We start from the raw sequence: 19,089 nt of genomic DNA, 5'->3' as shown, positions 1-19,089 counted from the left end.
TGCAACTATCCTAAAAATTATCCGAAACACGGCTGCAATGATCCTGCAAAGTATTTGAAACGCGGCTGCAATTATCCTGAAAAGTATCTGACAAGCACCTGCAATTATCCTACAAAGTATCTGAAACGCGCCTGTAATTATCCTACAAAGTATATGAAAAGCGCCTGCAATTATCCTACAAAGTATATGAAAAGAGCCTGTAATTATCCTAAAACGTATCTGAAACGCGCCTACAATTATCCTAAAAATTATCTGAAAAGCACCTGCCATTATCCTAAAAAGTATCTGAAAAGCACCTGTAATTATCGTATCTGAAACGCGCCTGTAATGGTCCTTAAAAGTATCTGAAACGCGCCTGTAATGGTCCTTAAACGTATCTGAAACGCGCCTGTAATGGTCCTTAAAAGTATCTGAAACGCGCCAGTAATGATCCTGAAAAGTATCTGAAACGCGCCTGCAATTTTCCTACGAAGTATATGAAAAGCGCCTGCATTTATCCTGCAAAGTATCTGACATGCGCCTGAAACTATCCTAAAAATTATCTGACATGCGCCTGCAACTATCCTAAAAATTATCTGAAACGCGGCTGCAATGATCCTGCAAATCATCTGAAACGCGGCTGCAATTATCCTACAAAGTATCTGAAACGCGCCTGCAATTATCCAAAAAAGTATCTAAAACGCGCCTGCAATTTTAATACAAAGTATATGAAACGCGCCGGCAATGATCCTGAAAAGTATATGAAACGCGCCTGTAATGGTCCTGAAAATTATATGAAACGCTCCTGCAATTTTCCTACAAAGTATCTGAAACGCGCCTGTAATGATCCTGAAAAGTATCTGAAACGCGTCTGTGATGATCCTGAAAAGTATCTGAAACGCGCCTGTGGTGATCCTGAAAAGTATCTGAAACGCGTCTGCAATTATCGTAAAAAGTATCCGAAACACGCCTGCAATTATCCTACAAACTTAGCAATTTCTGACTGTAACATGCATACAATATATTTGGAAGGTACAGTACTTGTAATGAGCCTACAAACATCCCGATTTCTTACGGGAGTTACTATTTCCCCTCTGTTTTCTAGCTGTAAGGTAACTATTTTATGACTCTAGAGTTGCTAAATTTTGTATACTGTTGTACTGAGTTTTCCAACGGAAGATATTTTTTCTGCAAAACGTCTAAAATGTTCTGCATTGCTCTCTGGAATCACCTTAATTTTGTCTGAAATTGAACATTTTTCAGGTTTATTCCAGTATTTTTCCAGAATATTCCAGTTTATTTGCAATATATTGCAGATTCTAAAAAATCTAATTAACAGCAAAAATGCAGCCGTAAATTTTTGTACGGGATTTCATGAATTCGAATATAATTTTGTGTATACAGCTCCGTTGACCAACACTGTTCAGCATCTATGATTGGAAATAAATTTTGTTCAGTGAAATTTATTGTGTCCTGAACACCTTAATTTTTCAAAATATTGTCAAATTACACTTTACAATAACATGATGAATAGAACATTAAAATGTGTAGAAAATTATGCGCGTTATTATTACGTTTGTATTATGGTTACATGAACTGTAAAGATAGACGAGCGTATTTGATAGACACATTCATATAATAAGGCTTGTTCTTCCTCGCGAGCTAATCACGTATAGTTTTATTCTATCAATTTTTGACGCGCAGAATTTCAAAATTCAAAAGCACTGCCTTAATGGCTAATAATGTATACAAACAGCCTGTGACATCAGTAATTGTAAATTGATAAAGCGCGAGAAATTTCAAAATCAAAAACCATTCTTAACGAATATTACAAAGTATGGAAACATCAGACCGTGTCTTTATACGGCAATACAATTTCAGTAGGCAAGGGTAAACCATGTAACGTTACAAACTATAGCGACTGATATGTCAACAATATTAAAGAGCATGAATAGGTATATTTTTTACAGGTGGATCTCGAAGTACTCATAACTGACCATAAATCGTGAAGCATTAGTTGGTTTCCAACATTAGAAAAGTTCTGCAATGTTTATAAGTGAACTCATAAGATTATAAGATATGACACTTCATATACTTCGTAATGCAAGAGGCTTACTTGGAGCTAGTTCGAGAACGACGCGAGAATCGACTACACGCGGTTTTGCAGTCCTAACTATTTAGTCTGTACTAAGCCTTTGACAGTGCCTAACCAAGCGTCGCTTTACGAGAATCTATGAAGTTTCACCTACGTCACTTCATGACAAGCTCTCAGTAACCAGTGACAAACTTATGGAACATATCTTATGAACTTATGGTGAATTTCATTATTTCAGGGTCAAATGACCACAATAATTTTACTTATACAAAATTCATATTTCGCTTTAATTTGCAAATCAAGATTTCTAAAATATGTCAGGATTTTCATGAATAATTTTGCAGAAAGAATACATGAAGGACATCACGAATCACTTTTCATTTACAATTTTTTCCGATAATTTGATCTTGATAGATTTTGGTTTTTGAGAGATTTGACTTAACTATTGAATTAAAAATTTAATCTCCATTGGATACTAAACTAAATTATTATTACAATTTGATTGTACAAGATAATACATTGTGAAAAGACCAGACCAACACCTTCCTTTGTGGATAACCCCATACCTCTAATTCTGCAACGGATGAAGTCACCACATTAAATTATAGACCGCAGGGTGTAAATAAATACGTTTTGAACATCAGGTTTTATTGTATGCAAGTGAAACTATACTGCGGTGGTGCGATGTTGAAACTTTTAGTTGATTTCGGATAAGGCCTTGTGCCATTTACCTGGAAATTGTACTGTTTTTTTATTCGCTCTCGATTTTTACTTTCGCAACGATTCTGGCATTATTGAAAATATCATAGTAACACCGGGTTTGAAGTACATTTCACAAAGGGTTCGTGGAATTTTTATGTGCCTAAGGCTGGTTTTCACAGGGCTAAAACGCGGGAGAATCGGCGTGCCAAACCATATTTTAGAGGTACCTTACCGCAAATTTTCTATTTCTCCTCTACATTTTACGGAAAAGAAAACGGCGGCCAATAGGAAACGACATATGCTTGTTTGCCTGAGAGAAGAGTTTTCGACGACATTTTTTTTAAGTGAAGGCCTTTGAGTTGTCGAGTTAAATTTTTAAATGTACAATCCCGATTAATTTGCTGAACGAGTTCGGCTTCACCTATATTTATATGAAAAAAATAAAAAACTAAACGTTTTTACAAAAACAATGAAGTTAAACAAAATTGATATGTTACTGCTGGTGAATTTTCAAGCTGAAAGGTCAGCCTTGGTCTCAACAAATGGTGCTCGTGCTTTATCGTATTACAAATTTCAGTGAATAATTCTCCGCATTATTATACGGGATGTTTTTTACGGTTGCGTGAAACTTTGTTCAGTGAAAACCATCATTTAGAATGTGTTATGGATATTTTCCTTTTCGTAAAATTGGGAAACTACGTAAACCTATAATTATGTAAGAGCGTGACATAAATAATCGAAAATTACACGCAAGAAGTGTCATAATAACAGTAAGTATGACCCTTTCAATAGAACATTTCCAATTCTGCCAAATCAGTTAAGCAAGGGTTCCCAACTGCCCATATTATATGTTTATAAGAGTTTTGCGTGAAAACGAATAGGATAACGCAACTCTAAAGGCATACTAGTCATTGGTTTTTTAATAGGGTTGTAAGTCGGAAAATTTTCCGCGGAAAATTTCCCGCTCGGAAAATTTTCCGGAAAATGACCGAGCCATATTTTTCCGGAAAATTTTCCGTATTTTTCCGCTACCGGTTTTTCAATTAAAAAGTTAAAACTTTAAAATTTTTCAATTGCCTTTCTTTTCAAAACATTCATTATTTGGTTTTAGGTGAATTCGGAGGGGTAAAAAATTGTCCACGGGAACAGAGTCTAGTGAGAGTCTATAGGAAAAGCTCACTTATTTGCTATCGCTTGCATGCATAGGGTTACTTTTTGCTCTTATGACGGAATAAGGCGTTGGAGAGTCGAGACCTAACCGTTAAGAGACCCAAGTGAAACTAAAATTATCAGGCATAAAGGATAGTGATCGTCTGCGTCATTGTGAGGGAAACGAGGTGTTATGTTGTTAATGTTATTAAGTTTGTTAACCCTGTTTAAAGTCACAAATTATGGGAAAATCAACCACAAATATTTGGTGGTACTTTAATAAATCTACTAAAGATGGCAAAATAACTGGAGAATGTTTTAAATCTTTAAAAGTTAGATAAATTGACTCAAAGCTCACATAATTGCTAGTTTTATATTTTTCCGATTAGCGGAAAATTTTCCGCGAAGAGGAAAATTTTCCGGAAAAGTTTCCGGAAAATTTTCCGCGTTTTATTTTTCCGGAAAATTTACAACCCTAGGTTTTTATAATTGTGGGCTTTGCTTCGACATTTGTCGCTTCCACGAAATCACGTTACAATTAATAAACTAATTATCATTCTTAGTCTTGCTACGTTTCTTATAACTGAACCACGTGTTGCAGAAACGAGTTTCACACGCGGGTACCGGGCTGCTGGCGGCACATCAAGTGTGCAAGTTAGAGTGGAAAACGGTTACTCATATTTTATTTGTAAAGCGTAATTTCAGAAATACTGTACTGAATTTTATAGTTTCTAGGGATGAAGAAATTATTCTCTAAAATTTGTAGACATAATTCTAATCGAGAATTCTAACAATTAGATTGATTAAACTATGTTGGGATTAAATTGACCGAAACTGATTTATTTATTTCCCTATGGTTATCAGAATTTTAAGTGTAGAATTTTACTATTATTTTAGTTTAGAGCAGTTTTCAAGTCAAAATTAATTCGAAATGATTATCAGTGCACCATACAGTTTGGCAAGTTAAAGACAAATAATAATTACTTTGCTATGATAATACCAGGGATAGATATAATTTTAGAAGCAGGAATGGAGAACCGTTAGTATTTACTTCAATCCGACTCATAGCCATACAGACAATTACATAAAATTATTTTTAAAAATTTACTTTCTAAATTTTGAGTGGAGCTGCATTTAACTATCTGTAATAACAAGAATGAAATTGACATACCCATCCCGGAACGGGGCCGGAAATAAGCACAGGACACAGGACATTGTCCAATAAAATTTTAAAATGACCCATAATTTTCTTATAAAACTAAGGGGGTCACTGGACATTTTTCCGCAGTTTTGATGGTTTGACTATAAAGATACGACACTATTTTTGCATACTCCAGTGGACGATGTCCTATAATTTTTCCAGTCAAAGGGACACATGTCCTATAAGAATTTTTCCTTATTTCCTGTCCCAGAATGACGATGAAGACTCAAAGCCATCAGAGAATGGCCCCTAGAACACCGTGAAAAATACGTGGGTTTTAACAAAATTGAATCCCAACCCTAAAATAAGTTTGGTCAGCTTTTGCTGTATTCTTTGTATACCAATTCATTCCTACGGTGGTTACATCTTTAACATTATTGATATCGGCGGTCAATTTATCCAGCACGAAATCGAACTACTTTTGTAAAAATATTACATTTTATTTTCAGAAATTTCGTCATAAGACTTTCTGCAACGAGCAACAAACTTTACATGTTTTGGGCCAATGTACGTTTAAAATCTCAGGCGACGTGTAGATTTGATATTTTAAATTTCATAACCAAAGTTGATAATTATAATTAGTTGAAATTAATTCAAAGACAACTTGCATATAAAATACAGGATTTAACTTTATTTACGCAATAAAATTTTTAAAAACTCGGAATAAATACACGAGCTCCGACGACTAGTTTCGCGTCATCAGGTCTGTGCATTTATTCCGAGTTTTTTGGCCTAATTATTTTTATTTAAAAATTCATTAAATTTAGCGATAATCTCGAAATATAGTTAATAACATTGTTAACTAACTAAACAAGCAATCTGTCGACTGCTAAAATCATCTCTATTTTATATTAATAATTAAACGTTTTCGTATTTTTTTCTAAGAAATTTTTTTTCTCTTTTAATGTTGCATCTATTATTAGGTAAAGTCAAATTATTATCGTTGCTCAGCTCCCGTACGGCTTCTTTTTTTTGATATCAGCCGGTCTTTTTGTCGATTTTCCAGGTATCCATTTCCGTGAATGACAAAGCTATCACTGACGCGACGGAAGGAGGGGCTTGGAATAGAACATCAATACGTCTGCCTACCAACATCTGCGTAATAAAGAACGCTTTACTGTAAAAATCCAAGGGCCGCATAAGCGTTTTACCCTATGACAAGGCTTAGGGCTAAGACGCTTCTTCATACCTGATATATTTTTAACTTGCTGTTAAAGTCAAAATTTTTCACGCAACAAACATTTTGCCATAAGGTGAAGTTCTTCAAATTGCGGTTTTATATAACTGTTTACCGTTAGTTTCAATTAAATATTAATTTCAAATATTCTTATCAGTGTCGCTAGCAGAGCATTAATAAATATTAATTACTGATGCGGAATAAAGTGCTATATCAAATTGTGATGTCGTTTTAAGTCGCGATCTTCTAGACGTGAGATTTCTCTAAGTAACATGATATATACGTGGTCTATAATATTGTAAACGAATAAAGCATTAAACCTTTCCTTTCTTTGTTATCCTAAAATCAAAGCCAAACAACGACAAAATTATAATGAAGTAGTTAAGTCACTGAGCTTCAATCAAAAAGAAAACGGTGTCACTATTATTGTACGAGTACAGTCCGTAACACAATCGCTAGAAATAACGCCATTGTTTACATGTATTTTGCATTAAAAACGATGAAACATTTTCCAAATCCATTCCACAAGAAGTCCAAAAACTGAAAATAATATTCCATAAAAGTACACATTGAAAATCGGAGACAGAAATCTGAGGCTCAATCCTTTCGCGTCTTGTACATATTCTTTTTCCGTATGAAGAATTTCTCGAAAACGAAAATAAACCCTTCTCTTTCTGAGTTCCATTTGTCGAGTTTCCATCATTCGTGCAATGCTGTTAACAAGAATAATGCTTATTACAAAACAACGAATATTATAATATTTAAATTTAAACTCTACCTACTTACATTAAAAGAGAGAAAAAAATGCTTAGAAAAATATTCGAAAACTTTTAACTATTAACAGGGATAGATGTAATTTTAGAAGCAGGAATAGACGACAGAGTAATCTGGGCGCGCGTCAAAGTACCCGACCCACTTCCCCGGGACGGGGGTATGAAAGAAGAGGCGGGTCATAGCGACAGGGGTAGAAAGGAATTACGTATTTTCCGCCGTCCCCGTTAGCAACGTCATCAAAATGTAGTTTAAGTGAGCCAATAAGGTAATTTAAGATTTTCGTAACGTGTTGGACGGAGGGGCACTATACTGGGCTATGAGTCGGACTGAAGTAAATACTTATGCCGTTTTCCATTGGCAATTTCCATTGAGCAACTTTATGGGAGTGAGAATTAAAGCTCCTTTTAAATTGCATCAAATTCTATGAGAGCGATAGCTCTCTTAGATAAGACCTCATACCGACTTCAATGTATAAGGAAGGTTTTTTGATTGGTTATAACTTTTTTTGTATCGTATTAACTGCTTTGAAAAAATTCCACAGAACTACAATTCGGGCCCTCAATATGTGGTTAAAATTTCAAAAAGATCCACTCATAAGTTTATTTTATAAAAAATAAAGTTGCTAAGGGTGGTTTTCATTTGCATAAATTTGTCAGTGTTTTTGGTGAAAAAGTTAAATTTTCCCATAGAAATAACATGGAGTTTTTTTCAAATTTAGCCATTTTGTGGCCACCTTTTTGACATGAAATATTCGTTTGTTACGTTTGGGAACGGTTTTATATCAAAATTTAAACCTTTTTCTAGGACCATTTTTAAGGTTTTTGAGAAAAATTAATTTTAAGTATGTTTAATTTTAAATTTTAAAAACTACCCCAATCTGCGATATTTTAGCATTTATACACTGTTTTATTAGGAAATATCAGCGAGACCAATGTTGGCCTTTTTTAACGTATAGTTGCCTCATAATAATCCGATTGTTTCTTCTTAATGCCTTTTGGTTGGAATGGCCTATCGATAGTGAGATAAGACGGCTTTAATATTGTTGCAGTGACGTTGACGCGGCCGCTACAGCGACGCCATCAAAACACACGGGTCTAAATTGTCGCGGATATAGTCAAATTCAAACTAGCTTAATGGACATTTTAACTTTTCCCTGCTAATTATTCTGGATTACCAATAAAAGATAATTAAACTAGACTCCCAATTAAAGATAAATAAACTAGATTACGAATTTAAATAATTAAAGTACTTTACCAATTAAACGTTCTTAAAATAAATTATCAATTAGAGTTAATTAAACTAGACTACCAATTAGAGGTTATTAAACTAGATTACCAATTAAGGGTTACTAATTAAATTACCAATTAAGGGTTACTAATTAAATTACCAATTAAGGGTTACTAATTAAATTACCAATTAAGGGTAATTAATCTAGATTATCAATTAAGGGTAATTAATCTAGATTATCAATTAAGGGTAATTAATGTAGATTATCAATTAAGGATAATTAATCTAGATTATCAATTAAGGGTAATTAATCTAGATTACCAATTAAGGGTAACTAATCTAGATTACCAATTAAGGGTAACTATTCTAGATTACCAATTAAGGGCAACTAATCTAGATTACCAATTAAGGGCAATTAATCTAGATTACCAATTAAGGGTAATTAATCTAGATTACCAATTAAGGGTAATTAAACTAGATTACCGACGACCGGTAATTAAACCAGATTACCGACGACCGGTAATTAAGCTAGATTACCGACGACCGGTAATTAAGCTAGATTACCGACGACCGGTAATTAAGCTAGATTACCGACGACCGGTAATTAAGCTAGATTACCGACGACCGGTAATTAAGCTAAATTACCGACGACCGGTAATTAAGCTAGATTACCGACGACCGGTAATTAAGCTAAATTACCGACGACCGGTAATTAAGCTAGATTACCGACGACCGGTAATTAAGCTAGATTAGCGACGACCGGTAATTAAGCTAGATTACCGACGACCGGTAATTAACATAGATTACCGACGACCGGTAATTAAGCTAGATTACCGACGACCGGTAATTAAGCTAGATTAACGACGACCGGAAATTAAGCTAGATTACCGACGACCGGTAATTAAGCTAGATTACCGACGACCGGTAATTAAGCTAGATTACCGACGACCGGTAATTAAGCTAGATTAACGATGACCGGTAATTAAGCTAGATTACCGACGACCGGTAATTAAGCTAGATTACCGACGACCGGTAATTAAGCTAGATTACCGACGACCGGTAATTAAGCTAGATTACCGACGACCGGTAATTAAGCTAGATTACCGACGACCGGTAATTAAGCTAGATTACCAACGACCGGTAATTAAGCTAGATTACCGACGACCGGTAATTAAGCTAGATTACCGACGACCGGTAATTAAGCTAGATTACCGACGACCGGTAATTAAGCTAGATTACCGACGACCGGTAATTAAGCTAGATTACCGACGACCGGTAATTAAGCTAGATTACCGACGACCGGTAATTAAGCTAGATTACCGACGACCGGTAATTAAGCTAGATTACCGACGACCGGTAATTAAGCTAGATTAACGACGACCGGAAATTAAGCTAGATTACCGACGACCGGTAATTAAGCTAGATTACCGACGACCGGTAATTAAGCTAGATTACCGACGACCGGTAATTAAGCTAGATTAACGATGACCGGTAATTAAGCTAGATTACCGACGACCGGTAATTAAGCTAGATTACCGACGACCGGTAATTAAGCTAGATTACCGACGACCGGTAATTAAGCTAGATTACCGACGACCGGTAATTAAGCTAGATTACCGACGACCGGTAATTAAGCTAAATTACCGACGACCGGTAATTAAGCTAGATTACCGACGACCGGTAATTAAGCTAGATTACCGACGACCGGTAATTAAGCTAGATTACCGACGACCGGTAATTAAGCTAGATTACCGACGACCGGTAATTAAGCTAGATTACCGACGACCGGTAATTAAGCTAGATTACCGACGACCGGTAATTAAGCTAGATTACCGACGACCGGTAATTAAGCTAGATTAACGATGACCGGTAATTAAGCTAGATTACCGACGACCGGTAATTAAGCTAGATTACCGACGACCGGTAATTAAGCTAGATTAACGACGACCGGTAATTAAGCTAGATTACCGACGACCGGTAATTAAGCTAGATTACCGACGACCGGTAATTACCGATGGACGCGCAACGCCCTAAGACTTTTTCTCCCATATTTTCTAAACAATTTTAATTAATATGAAGACTGAAGTGACAGATATTAATAAAAACTGTCATTGTAGACAAAGACTGGAAAGTGTAAAAGATAAGGTTTGAAAATGAACTGCCTGAAGTAACAGATATTAAAATTTTCACTTTTGAAGACATCATTATAAAACATCAATTATTTTAAAAAATTCTTATCTTACTTTTTTTCACCAAAATTACTTCGGGAAAGTATTTTAAAAAGGAACATGCGCGTTATTTTAAAAATACTACGGCTTTACATTTTATTTTTTATCAAAAATTTAAAATTAGGTAGAAAATTGACCCTATAACGTGAGAAAATCGTTGAGAGCTTACAAAATATAAACCGTATTAAAACTTTACAAAACGTATTCTTAAATTGTAAAGCTTTCAAAGTATTAAATATTAACGTGCTGTGTTGCTCTCAAAGATCACGATTAATCTACAGATCTTTTCGACACTAATAACTTAATCACAAAGAAAAGGCCTATATTATTTTCCGCTTCGCAATATTTTCAATTTTAAAATATAAAAATTTAAACTCTTCAAGAGAAATCTTTTCAGATATCCAACCATTTGAATCTCCTAGAATCAAATGTTAGTTGAAAGTAAAACCAGTACCAAGCTAGTATCCCTTAAACCCTTCTAGGTGACAACTACTATTGAGGACAAAATACTTGGTAAATATTGCTGAAAAATATTTTGGGAAAATGAAATTTTGGTGAAAAAAAGTAAGATAAGAATTTTTTAAAATAATTGATGTTTTATAATGATGTCTTCAAAAGTGAAAATTTTAATATCTGTTACTTCAGGCAGTTCATTTTCAAACCTTATCTTTTACACTTTCCAGTCTTTGTCTACAATGACAGTTTTTATTATATACCTAGGTCTTCTGTAATATTTCTCCATGGTGGCAGTAAGACTGTTCACGAGCGAGCCGAGCCGCCAAAGTGGCGGCTCGATTAATTAACGAGCGAGCTTTTTTACTGTCGAGCCGAGCCGAGCCGACAGGCATCAAGCCTCTACGATTCTTAATTACCAGTAATCGGTAATCCAGCGTAATCCAGCTTATTTACCAATAATCGGTAATAGTCATGTTACCAAAAACTTATCGCATTAAGTTCGGCGACCTGAAAAACGGTTGACTTGAGGGTAGATTTACAGTAGTCGGTTCTTGGTATAACCTATGGTTATATGCTACGATAACGCACAGCAGTTTTTTTTTTGAAATTGATTACTAGTAAAATAAATTATTTCAACGGAATACGGTATGGAACGTTGTTTTTTCTTAAGCACGTCTTTAATTTTTTTTAATAAAAATTAATATCTGATCCTTCAGTCAAATGATAACCTCAGTCTTATCGATACTTTTTGAGTCTTGATTCTAATCAAGATATATTTGATTAATGGTTGTATGCTACGATGTCTTACAGCAGTGTCGACAATGTTGCATCTCGAGCCAACACTTCGTTTTCCTGCGTAGGACTAGTCCAGAAGATCGTTGTTGGCAACGTTACTACTAGTATAATCATTTCGGTGTTGGCAAACATACGGTCTATTCTACCGAAGTCGATACGTATCCACATAATACTTTATATGAAAATTTGATCTTGAACTTACATATATTTTAGATTTTTACGGATCTTCACCGGTAGTCTTTTGTTGAATATAATGTGCGAACTAGCTATTTTGTAATCTATTACTCCTTCGTGTAACAACTTTTTTTGTTTATCCAAAACTGGACCAAACTTTATTAGAAAGTAATCAATGTAGTTTCTTGGATAAAATATAACAAACTTTCCTTTCAAAGCTCTCGTGAAATTCTGTGTTGTCAATCTTTCAACATAATGTCCGTTTAAAGCCATTCTCTTTCGAAGTTTAATGTATGTTGAATCTTCTGATTTCTGAAGTAAAAGAAGGAAACAAATGTGCAAAAGAACTTTCTATTACATTTGTATCGTTACTCTTAATAACCACACCTTCACTGTCTTCGTAAACGCTCCGTTAAACATATAAGGCTCAATATCGGGTTTTGTAAATAAATCTTCAATACTGTCAACATAATTTGAACGGGAAATAACCATTTCTAACATCATGGAACTATAATAACACCAAACTAGAAGAAACGCCGACAAAGTCCACGATCCAGTCAAAATCCGCGTTGGAATTCTGCGTCCCAAAACAGATAAATCGGCTAAAATCATAAAATTGAAGTTAATTATTTAAAACATAGTTACATCGAAAAAAAAAATACAAAATATCAAACTAAAAACTCGCTGTGCATTTCTAAATACCATTTCTGTTATATTAAAGACATAAGTTGTTCCTATGCCACAACTCTCCTACTTCCCTTGCGCAAATTGTAAAACAACTAATAGTATAAAGGCATATAAAATCTGTGCAGCATTGGGCCTGAGAAATTGCCAGTGATTAGATTTTTATACTCCACTCTTTTGTACCCCCAAGACAAAAGATCCCCGGTCATAATCCCCCCAATATTGAAATAGTATAAAAGTATAGTAGAAAATCAACACAATCAGAAATAAACCCTTGTAGGAACTAATTTCAGAATTTCTTTGATAAAAAACTAAATCCATCAACTAGCTGGTGTATTGAATTGTGAAAGTAACCCCACCGTAACGAAATACCCCTCAGTTATTACGAAACGGAGTAATAAAATTGTAAATTTTATACTAGTATTGGTGCTTAATTCTTTTAGAGGAGCGACTCTTCTTGCCGATTTTTTCTCTAGCAGAAACCTGCTGTGTTAATTCTTTATCATTTCAATACTTAACAATTCAAAATTAGATGAAGCAAGATTATCCACACCGTCCAAAATGCCTTTGAGTAGTTAATTTTTTTGTCTTTTTAACCGGGGTTTTCGAGTAATGCAAAGATATGTGAAGGATACCAGCACAATAGCCACTATGGTATAAAAATAAACGGCTGGGTCCAGCGTTAGAAGTTTCATGGGCTCACTCGTTGTTATATCTTGATCGTGAGAACCGATACTGTATATGACCATGCCAGATTGAGACATTGGCAAAGATTCGTCATGATATAATTTGGTTTCCCAATTCAAAACACATAATCCCATATATATATCGAAGACCTGAAATGGTTTTTAGAAATATTTTATACAAAAGTGGTTCTTTCAAACTACGTTCAAAATTAGTAATATAAGGCAAATTAATATACATTGCGCTCTTTTTCTACCAAACTTCAACCATTACCAGAAGTAAGATGAGATGAAACTAGAAGAACTGAGCTAAACAAATTCTTCACTTGGCGAAAGTGAATATTCTTGATAACACACCAACGGTCAGGGTTGGCAAAAATCCGGATTTTTCTTGAAAAAGCCACTGGTATGGTTTTTTGCTGGTTTAAACCGGATTTTATTGGATTTATCTGGCTTTTTTTAAACTACTCTCTAGTGCTTAATTTTAGCACTTCTTTTTTACATTTAGTGCGCTAGATGTCTTCTGCTAGGCCGAATCATTTATATTGTACATAAAAGTTGATAAAACTATAGTCATTTCCCTTAGAGATGAGTAGGGACCTTGATTTAATCGGGATTTTTCAGTCCAACCCGACCCATATCGGGTCGGAAAATCCTAGGTCGGGTTGGGTGAGAAAATTACTTAAAATGTTTTGCTGGTCGGGTCGGGTTGGGTTATCATACAGTCTACCCGGGTAGACATTTTTATTATCTTCAATAGGGCAGAGTTGGGCCCGGGTAGGCTTTTTTATTATCTTCAATAGGGCAGAGTTGGGCCCGGGTAGGCTTTTTTATTATCTTCAATAGGGCAGAGTTGGGCCCGGGTAGGCTTTTTTGTGATCTTCAATAGGGCAGGGTCGGGCCCGGGTAGGCTTTTTTGTGATCTTCAATAGTGCAGGGTCGGGCCCGGGTAGGTTTTTTTGTGATCTTCAATAGGGCAGGGTCTGATAAAGATTTTTCTAAACGCGCGGTCCGACCCAACAATTTAGCGTTGCGAAAAATTCAACTCAGTCTCGCGAGTTTCGGGTGGGGCAGTGGGAGGAGGGCGCGTCAAACTAACCCACAATGTATGGGAATCGACCATTTCGATGAAATAAAGAGGTAAAGACATGTGGGTCAAACGTTTCCTTCCATCTCACTTTATGGTGCCTGCGCTGTACTCCATTATTATATTTTTTGAAAAATCCACTGGATTTTTCATCGTGGTTTAAACCGGTTTAATCCAGGTGGATAAAACCGGACTGGATACCAGCGTGCCAACCCTGCCAACGGTTGGCCCTCTGGCTACGTCTGGCAGCGGTTTCTGAATTTTCCCTGGAAAAGGTGAGACGCTCGTGGCGGTAGACGGCCGAACTAGATTCAAGCAACCGCGTCCGTGTTCCGCGGCTTTAGGCTGAAGGGAAGGGGGTAGAAAATGTTTTTGGAACCCGACCAATTTTTTTTCTCTAGTGTGGGCGCTAGGGAAGCTGTATAAAATCCTCAAATTTGTTCACTAGTGCCAGGATCTAGAGTTCTTTTCTTCTAGTCTCATCTTACTTCTGCCATTACTGATGATGTGTAAAATAAACAAATGACTTTAATAGAGGGAGTGAAAGTGTGGATTCAAGTAAACCAAATGTTTGGCTACAAAATGTTTTATTTGCAAAAACATTCGTAGAAGCGACTCTTGAAATGGTCAGACCCTATTGATATAAACTGAAAGGTGTAATACGGTTCATCGTGGAACTTTTTTTCAGTATTCCCAATAATTTCTTACCTCATTTGAGCAAACCTTCCTTAAGAATTTTATCATTACGGCCTTAAGAAGGCCACTACTGTTTTTTTTTTACCCTATTTCATATACATTTTACAATCAATTACATAAGATCAGAAATAATATAAGAAACCTCCCTACGGAGGTTTCTTATATTACTTTTGATAGGATCTATACGTACTCCACCAAAAAGTGCCCTAGTATAAACGTAATCCTTTGTAGCGGGGAAAACTTTCTTGGTTCGTCGGATGGCATTTTCTGCGTCGTCAAAACTTATAAATTTCCATCTATTTCAATTTGAGAAATTTTGAAGGTTTTTAAAAATACGCGACACTACTGGTGTGAAAACAAATCATTTTTTAAAAGTAGGCCTATATCTCAATATTTTCAACTATTTCGCTCGAAAGTTCAAATTATTAAAATTCCCTTGATGGGATATAATTTGAATATACATTAAAATTTGCAAAATATTCGATTGTTGCAAAAAATTCACAATCCAGTTTCTTTTAACGTCGGTATTTCTTTTCCGGTGATTTTTGGGGTATTCTTTTTTTAATTTATAATTATTTTATCTACAGTAGAATATTAGGTTTTCAAGAATTTCTAATTTCATTAAATTCTCGATTGCTTGCATAATACACAATAAAAAAGACTTACGTGACATTTTTCGTATACGTAAGCAAAATTCTAAACATCACAATAATATCTGAAGCGTAAGGATTATAGACATGATTTTCCATAAGGTTCACCGATGCATGCATCTGTGTAATGTATTTTATCAATATTTTTATTTTTTGCAAATTCGATTTAGTTTTACAATTACCGATTCAGTGGCGAACCTTACGCAGGTATTGTTAGCCGCAAGTGTTCCGCACATTTTCTACTTTTATTCTCTACTACATTAAAGAACAATTGTTAAATATTTCTACAATAGCTGTTCCAAATTTCAAAGTATGTTCAGTATTGCCAGGAACATCATTTTAGCCCAAAAATAGAGGGAACCCAGAACAAATTGAAACAAAGCTGAAAATTTCAGATCTTATAGATTTTTGGGCGCTCTTTAACGTGGTGTGGTCTCCCACACTCTCCCACTGGTGGAATTTCCACCATATTGGAAAATGGCGGACAAAATCGAGAAAACGTTTAATTCTGAATATAGAAACCATAAAATGCTCATTTTTATATGAGGCTAATCTTCAGAGTCAGATTGTGAACTTCCGGTTAGTTGTAGGGCAAAATATTTTAAGAGGTGAATTATGTCTTTGAAGGTGATCTACAATTGACGCCTAATTACGTGTTAATCGGTTAAGTAAAACCGGAGTTATTAAACGTTTTCTCGATTTTGTCCGCCATTTTCCAATATGGCGGAAATTCCACCAATGGGAGAGTGTGGGAGACCACACCACGTTAAAGAGCGCCCAAAAATCTATAAGATCTGAAATTTTCAGCTTTGTTTCAATTTGTTCCGGGTTAAAACCTATTTTTCCTGTACTATTTGTTTAAACGCCCGCGCCTAACTCCTTGCATTTCATTGGCTGTTCACATGTATAGGAACAAAAAGAAATTAAGAAAACCACAGGAAAAAATTCATATAATCAAACAATAAAATAAAGCTTCTCGCAACGACTCTAAATAACTCATAAGCTTATACAAAAAGAAATTTCGCTCATAGGTCGCGGGAATCGCTATGTCAATATCACGTGGTTTGTAAGTTCAAATACATGGTGCATGACGTCAGGGGTGACGATTTCTACATCTCCTCCCATTTAAGTCAAGCAGAAAGACCCAGATCCATGTATTCCTGGTATTGCGGAATTGAGTCGTTAGGTTACATTTCTCTGTTTGATTAGCGGGATAGCATAAGGGATAGAGTATTTTGTTTCTAGCATTCATTATAGGCATTGGGCAATTGAGAACAGAGCTTGATTTAGTTTTCTAAATTTTATTTGTTAGTTTAACATCATTATTTATAAGAAATGTTCCATATTATTATTGCAAATACGTTCACAAATAACACGTGTAAAGAATGGAAAATAGATTTTCATTATTAAATTCAAAGTGCCTCTTAAAGTATTTTGTCTTATATTATTCCCTTCTGCTAGTTATCAAATGCACTTAAAAATTGAAGCTTAGTTGTTTGAATACCCTATGATTTGCAAAACTTCTACATTACTTCCGCTACCCTCCTCTCACTTGGAGATACAGTAGATTACACCTAAAAGTAGTTTTTATACTATTTTGCATTTTAATATATATCATTTCTATATAGACGCTTTGATAGTTCTATAAAGGAAGGTAAATCATTTCACTGTAATTTAGGTTTTCAAAGTAATAGATTTACTATGTTTAATTTCAAATAATAATATATTAAAGCTTAGATTAGGGCAATTAGGCTGAAATGAAGCTATACCATTATTATACATGGAACCTAAGCCTTTTGCCAAAATAGCATAAAAAATGTGCTGTTTTGGACATTATCTGTATCGATTTGGACAAATCGCTATCGTCCTTACTCTACAACATGACCAAGAGTTAAGAGAACAAAGAATGGTAGACAAGAAAAATCAAAATTAAGATTACAAAAATCTTTTAAAATTTGCGCCGCTTCCCAGTGAAGGTTAAAAACTACTATACAGTCGTCTAGAGGTCCCTAAATTCGCCTATTTCCGAACAACCAATGAAAAAAAGGAAACAAAGTCCCCTTTACGACGTCACAACGGAAAAAACAAGATAGCCAGTATTTCGCGGTTCGTTTGAATTTCAAAATATTTAACGTACTTTTCTTAATTTTAAAGGCCTTTAGTCGAGATTTTTTGTGTCACACATAATTTTAGGTGCATTTTTCTGCCAAAAACTGCCACCATCTAAAACTAGTCGTAAAAGATTGAGAGTATCCCTTTAAAACCGTACCCTAGTTGCGGACAAAATTTTACAAGTATAGCTTGCTTGAACTATTATTTGGTAAAAAAGTAACTCTTCGCGTGAAATGGCTTCGCTTTGCCACCATAACAGAAGTCAAATATAATATAGCAACAATAGTTTTGAATAAAGGAAAAGGTTAAGTTGCGATCGACTATTCATTCTAAATTTACTAAAATAAGCCTTTTAATCTATGGTTTGAAATCAGTGAATAGGAAAATTTGCAGTTCATTCTCAAGAAGGCGAAAATGAAAGGGCAGGGTCTGTACCTATTTCATTATTAGACTTAATTAATTTACACAAACCTAAGTATTTATAAGTTATGGTACTTGAAATAAGGCGCTACTCTCCCTTTAAAGGTGCCTCATCTACTGGGTTTGTCATATAGTAATGCTTTAACATGAGCGCCTTGGAAAACATTGCAAAACATAATTTTGAAATATATTCGGCAAAGGGACTTTTGGTTTGCAAGGTTAACAAAAAAGCGCTATAAGCGTCCGCATTTTTTTAAGAAAAAGAAATCCAAAAAAAAGTAATCAAACCTGGAATTTCTATTAACCCTTTGCAGACACTGTCAAGTTAGCAAAAGCAAGCGTCTAGAGAGATTACCGTGTGCTTACGAGTTTACAGTAGTTTGGAATAGTTGCAAACATTACAGTTTATGACTTCTCTCGTACATGATTATACTCCGAGAAGTAGAATTTACCAGCAGCGCATGGTTACCTATTTTTCTATAACCATCCAGTAATATCGTCCCAAGAGTATGCGAAAAAAAGGTTTGTCCAAAAAAAAAAAAAAATCACAAGGACTCATTGTTTATTACAATCAAAAAATTAAAAGTATTCTTATAATTTTTGTGGTTTCACTAAATTTAAGAGAACTAGCTCTTTTTACAGTAAAAAATGTAGATATTCAAATAAGAATATTTGAAGACATTAACTGGTCAATAATGCGAAGTGGGATATTTTCTTCGGTATTTTGTTAAGTCAAGTTATTAGCCTCACTCTTCTTCTTTGCCTTTAGCTTTAAACTAAAACCGTTTTTCACTAAAGAT

The 19,089-nt window shown here is 34.9% G+C and overlaps 1 protein-coding gene and 1 long non-coding RNA gene across 2 annotated transcripts; both read right to left on the bottom strand.

Annotated features, from left to right (window-relative positions):
• Positions 1–11,817: 11,817 nt before the first annotated feature.
• LOC149679042 (uncharacterized) lies at positions 11,818–12,685 on the bottom strand. Its single transcript, XM_089837230.1, has 2 exons — positions 12,345–12,685; positions 11,818–12,269 (listed from the first exon to the last, which is right to left on the bottom strand). The coding sequence occupies exons 1-2, from the start codon at positions 12,567–12,569 to the stop codon at positions 11,982–11,984; spliced, it is 513 nt and encodes a 170-aa protein (XP_089693356.1). The 5' UTR covers positions 12,570–12,685; the 3' UTR covers positions 11,818–11,981.
• Positions 12,686–15,756: 3,071 nt separating this feature from the next.
• Positions 15,757–18,674, bottom strand: LOC149679041 (uncharacterized). Its single transcript, XR_016366291.1, has 3 exons — positions 18,578–18,674; positions 15,940–16,012; positions 15,757–15,877 (listed from the first exon to the last, which is right to left on the bottom strand). It is a non-coding gene; the product is annotated as an uncharacterized LOC149679041 (long non-coding RNA).
• Between the last annotated feature and the right edge of the window lie 415 nt (positions 18,675–19,089).

This window comes from Phalangium opilio, unplaced genomic scaffold (genome assembly GCF_054372755.1).
Source record: "Phalangium opilio isolate 3A_F unplaced genomic scaffold, DU_Popi_V2 ptg000042l_1, whole genome shotgun sequence".
NCBI lineage: Eukaryota > Metazoa > Arthropoda > Arachnida > Opiliones > Phalangiidae > Phalangium > Phalangium opilio.
Note: the sequence above shows the minus strand (reverse complement) of the source record. Positions and strands in the feature narration are given on the sequence as shown.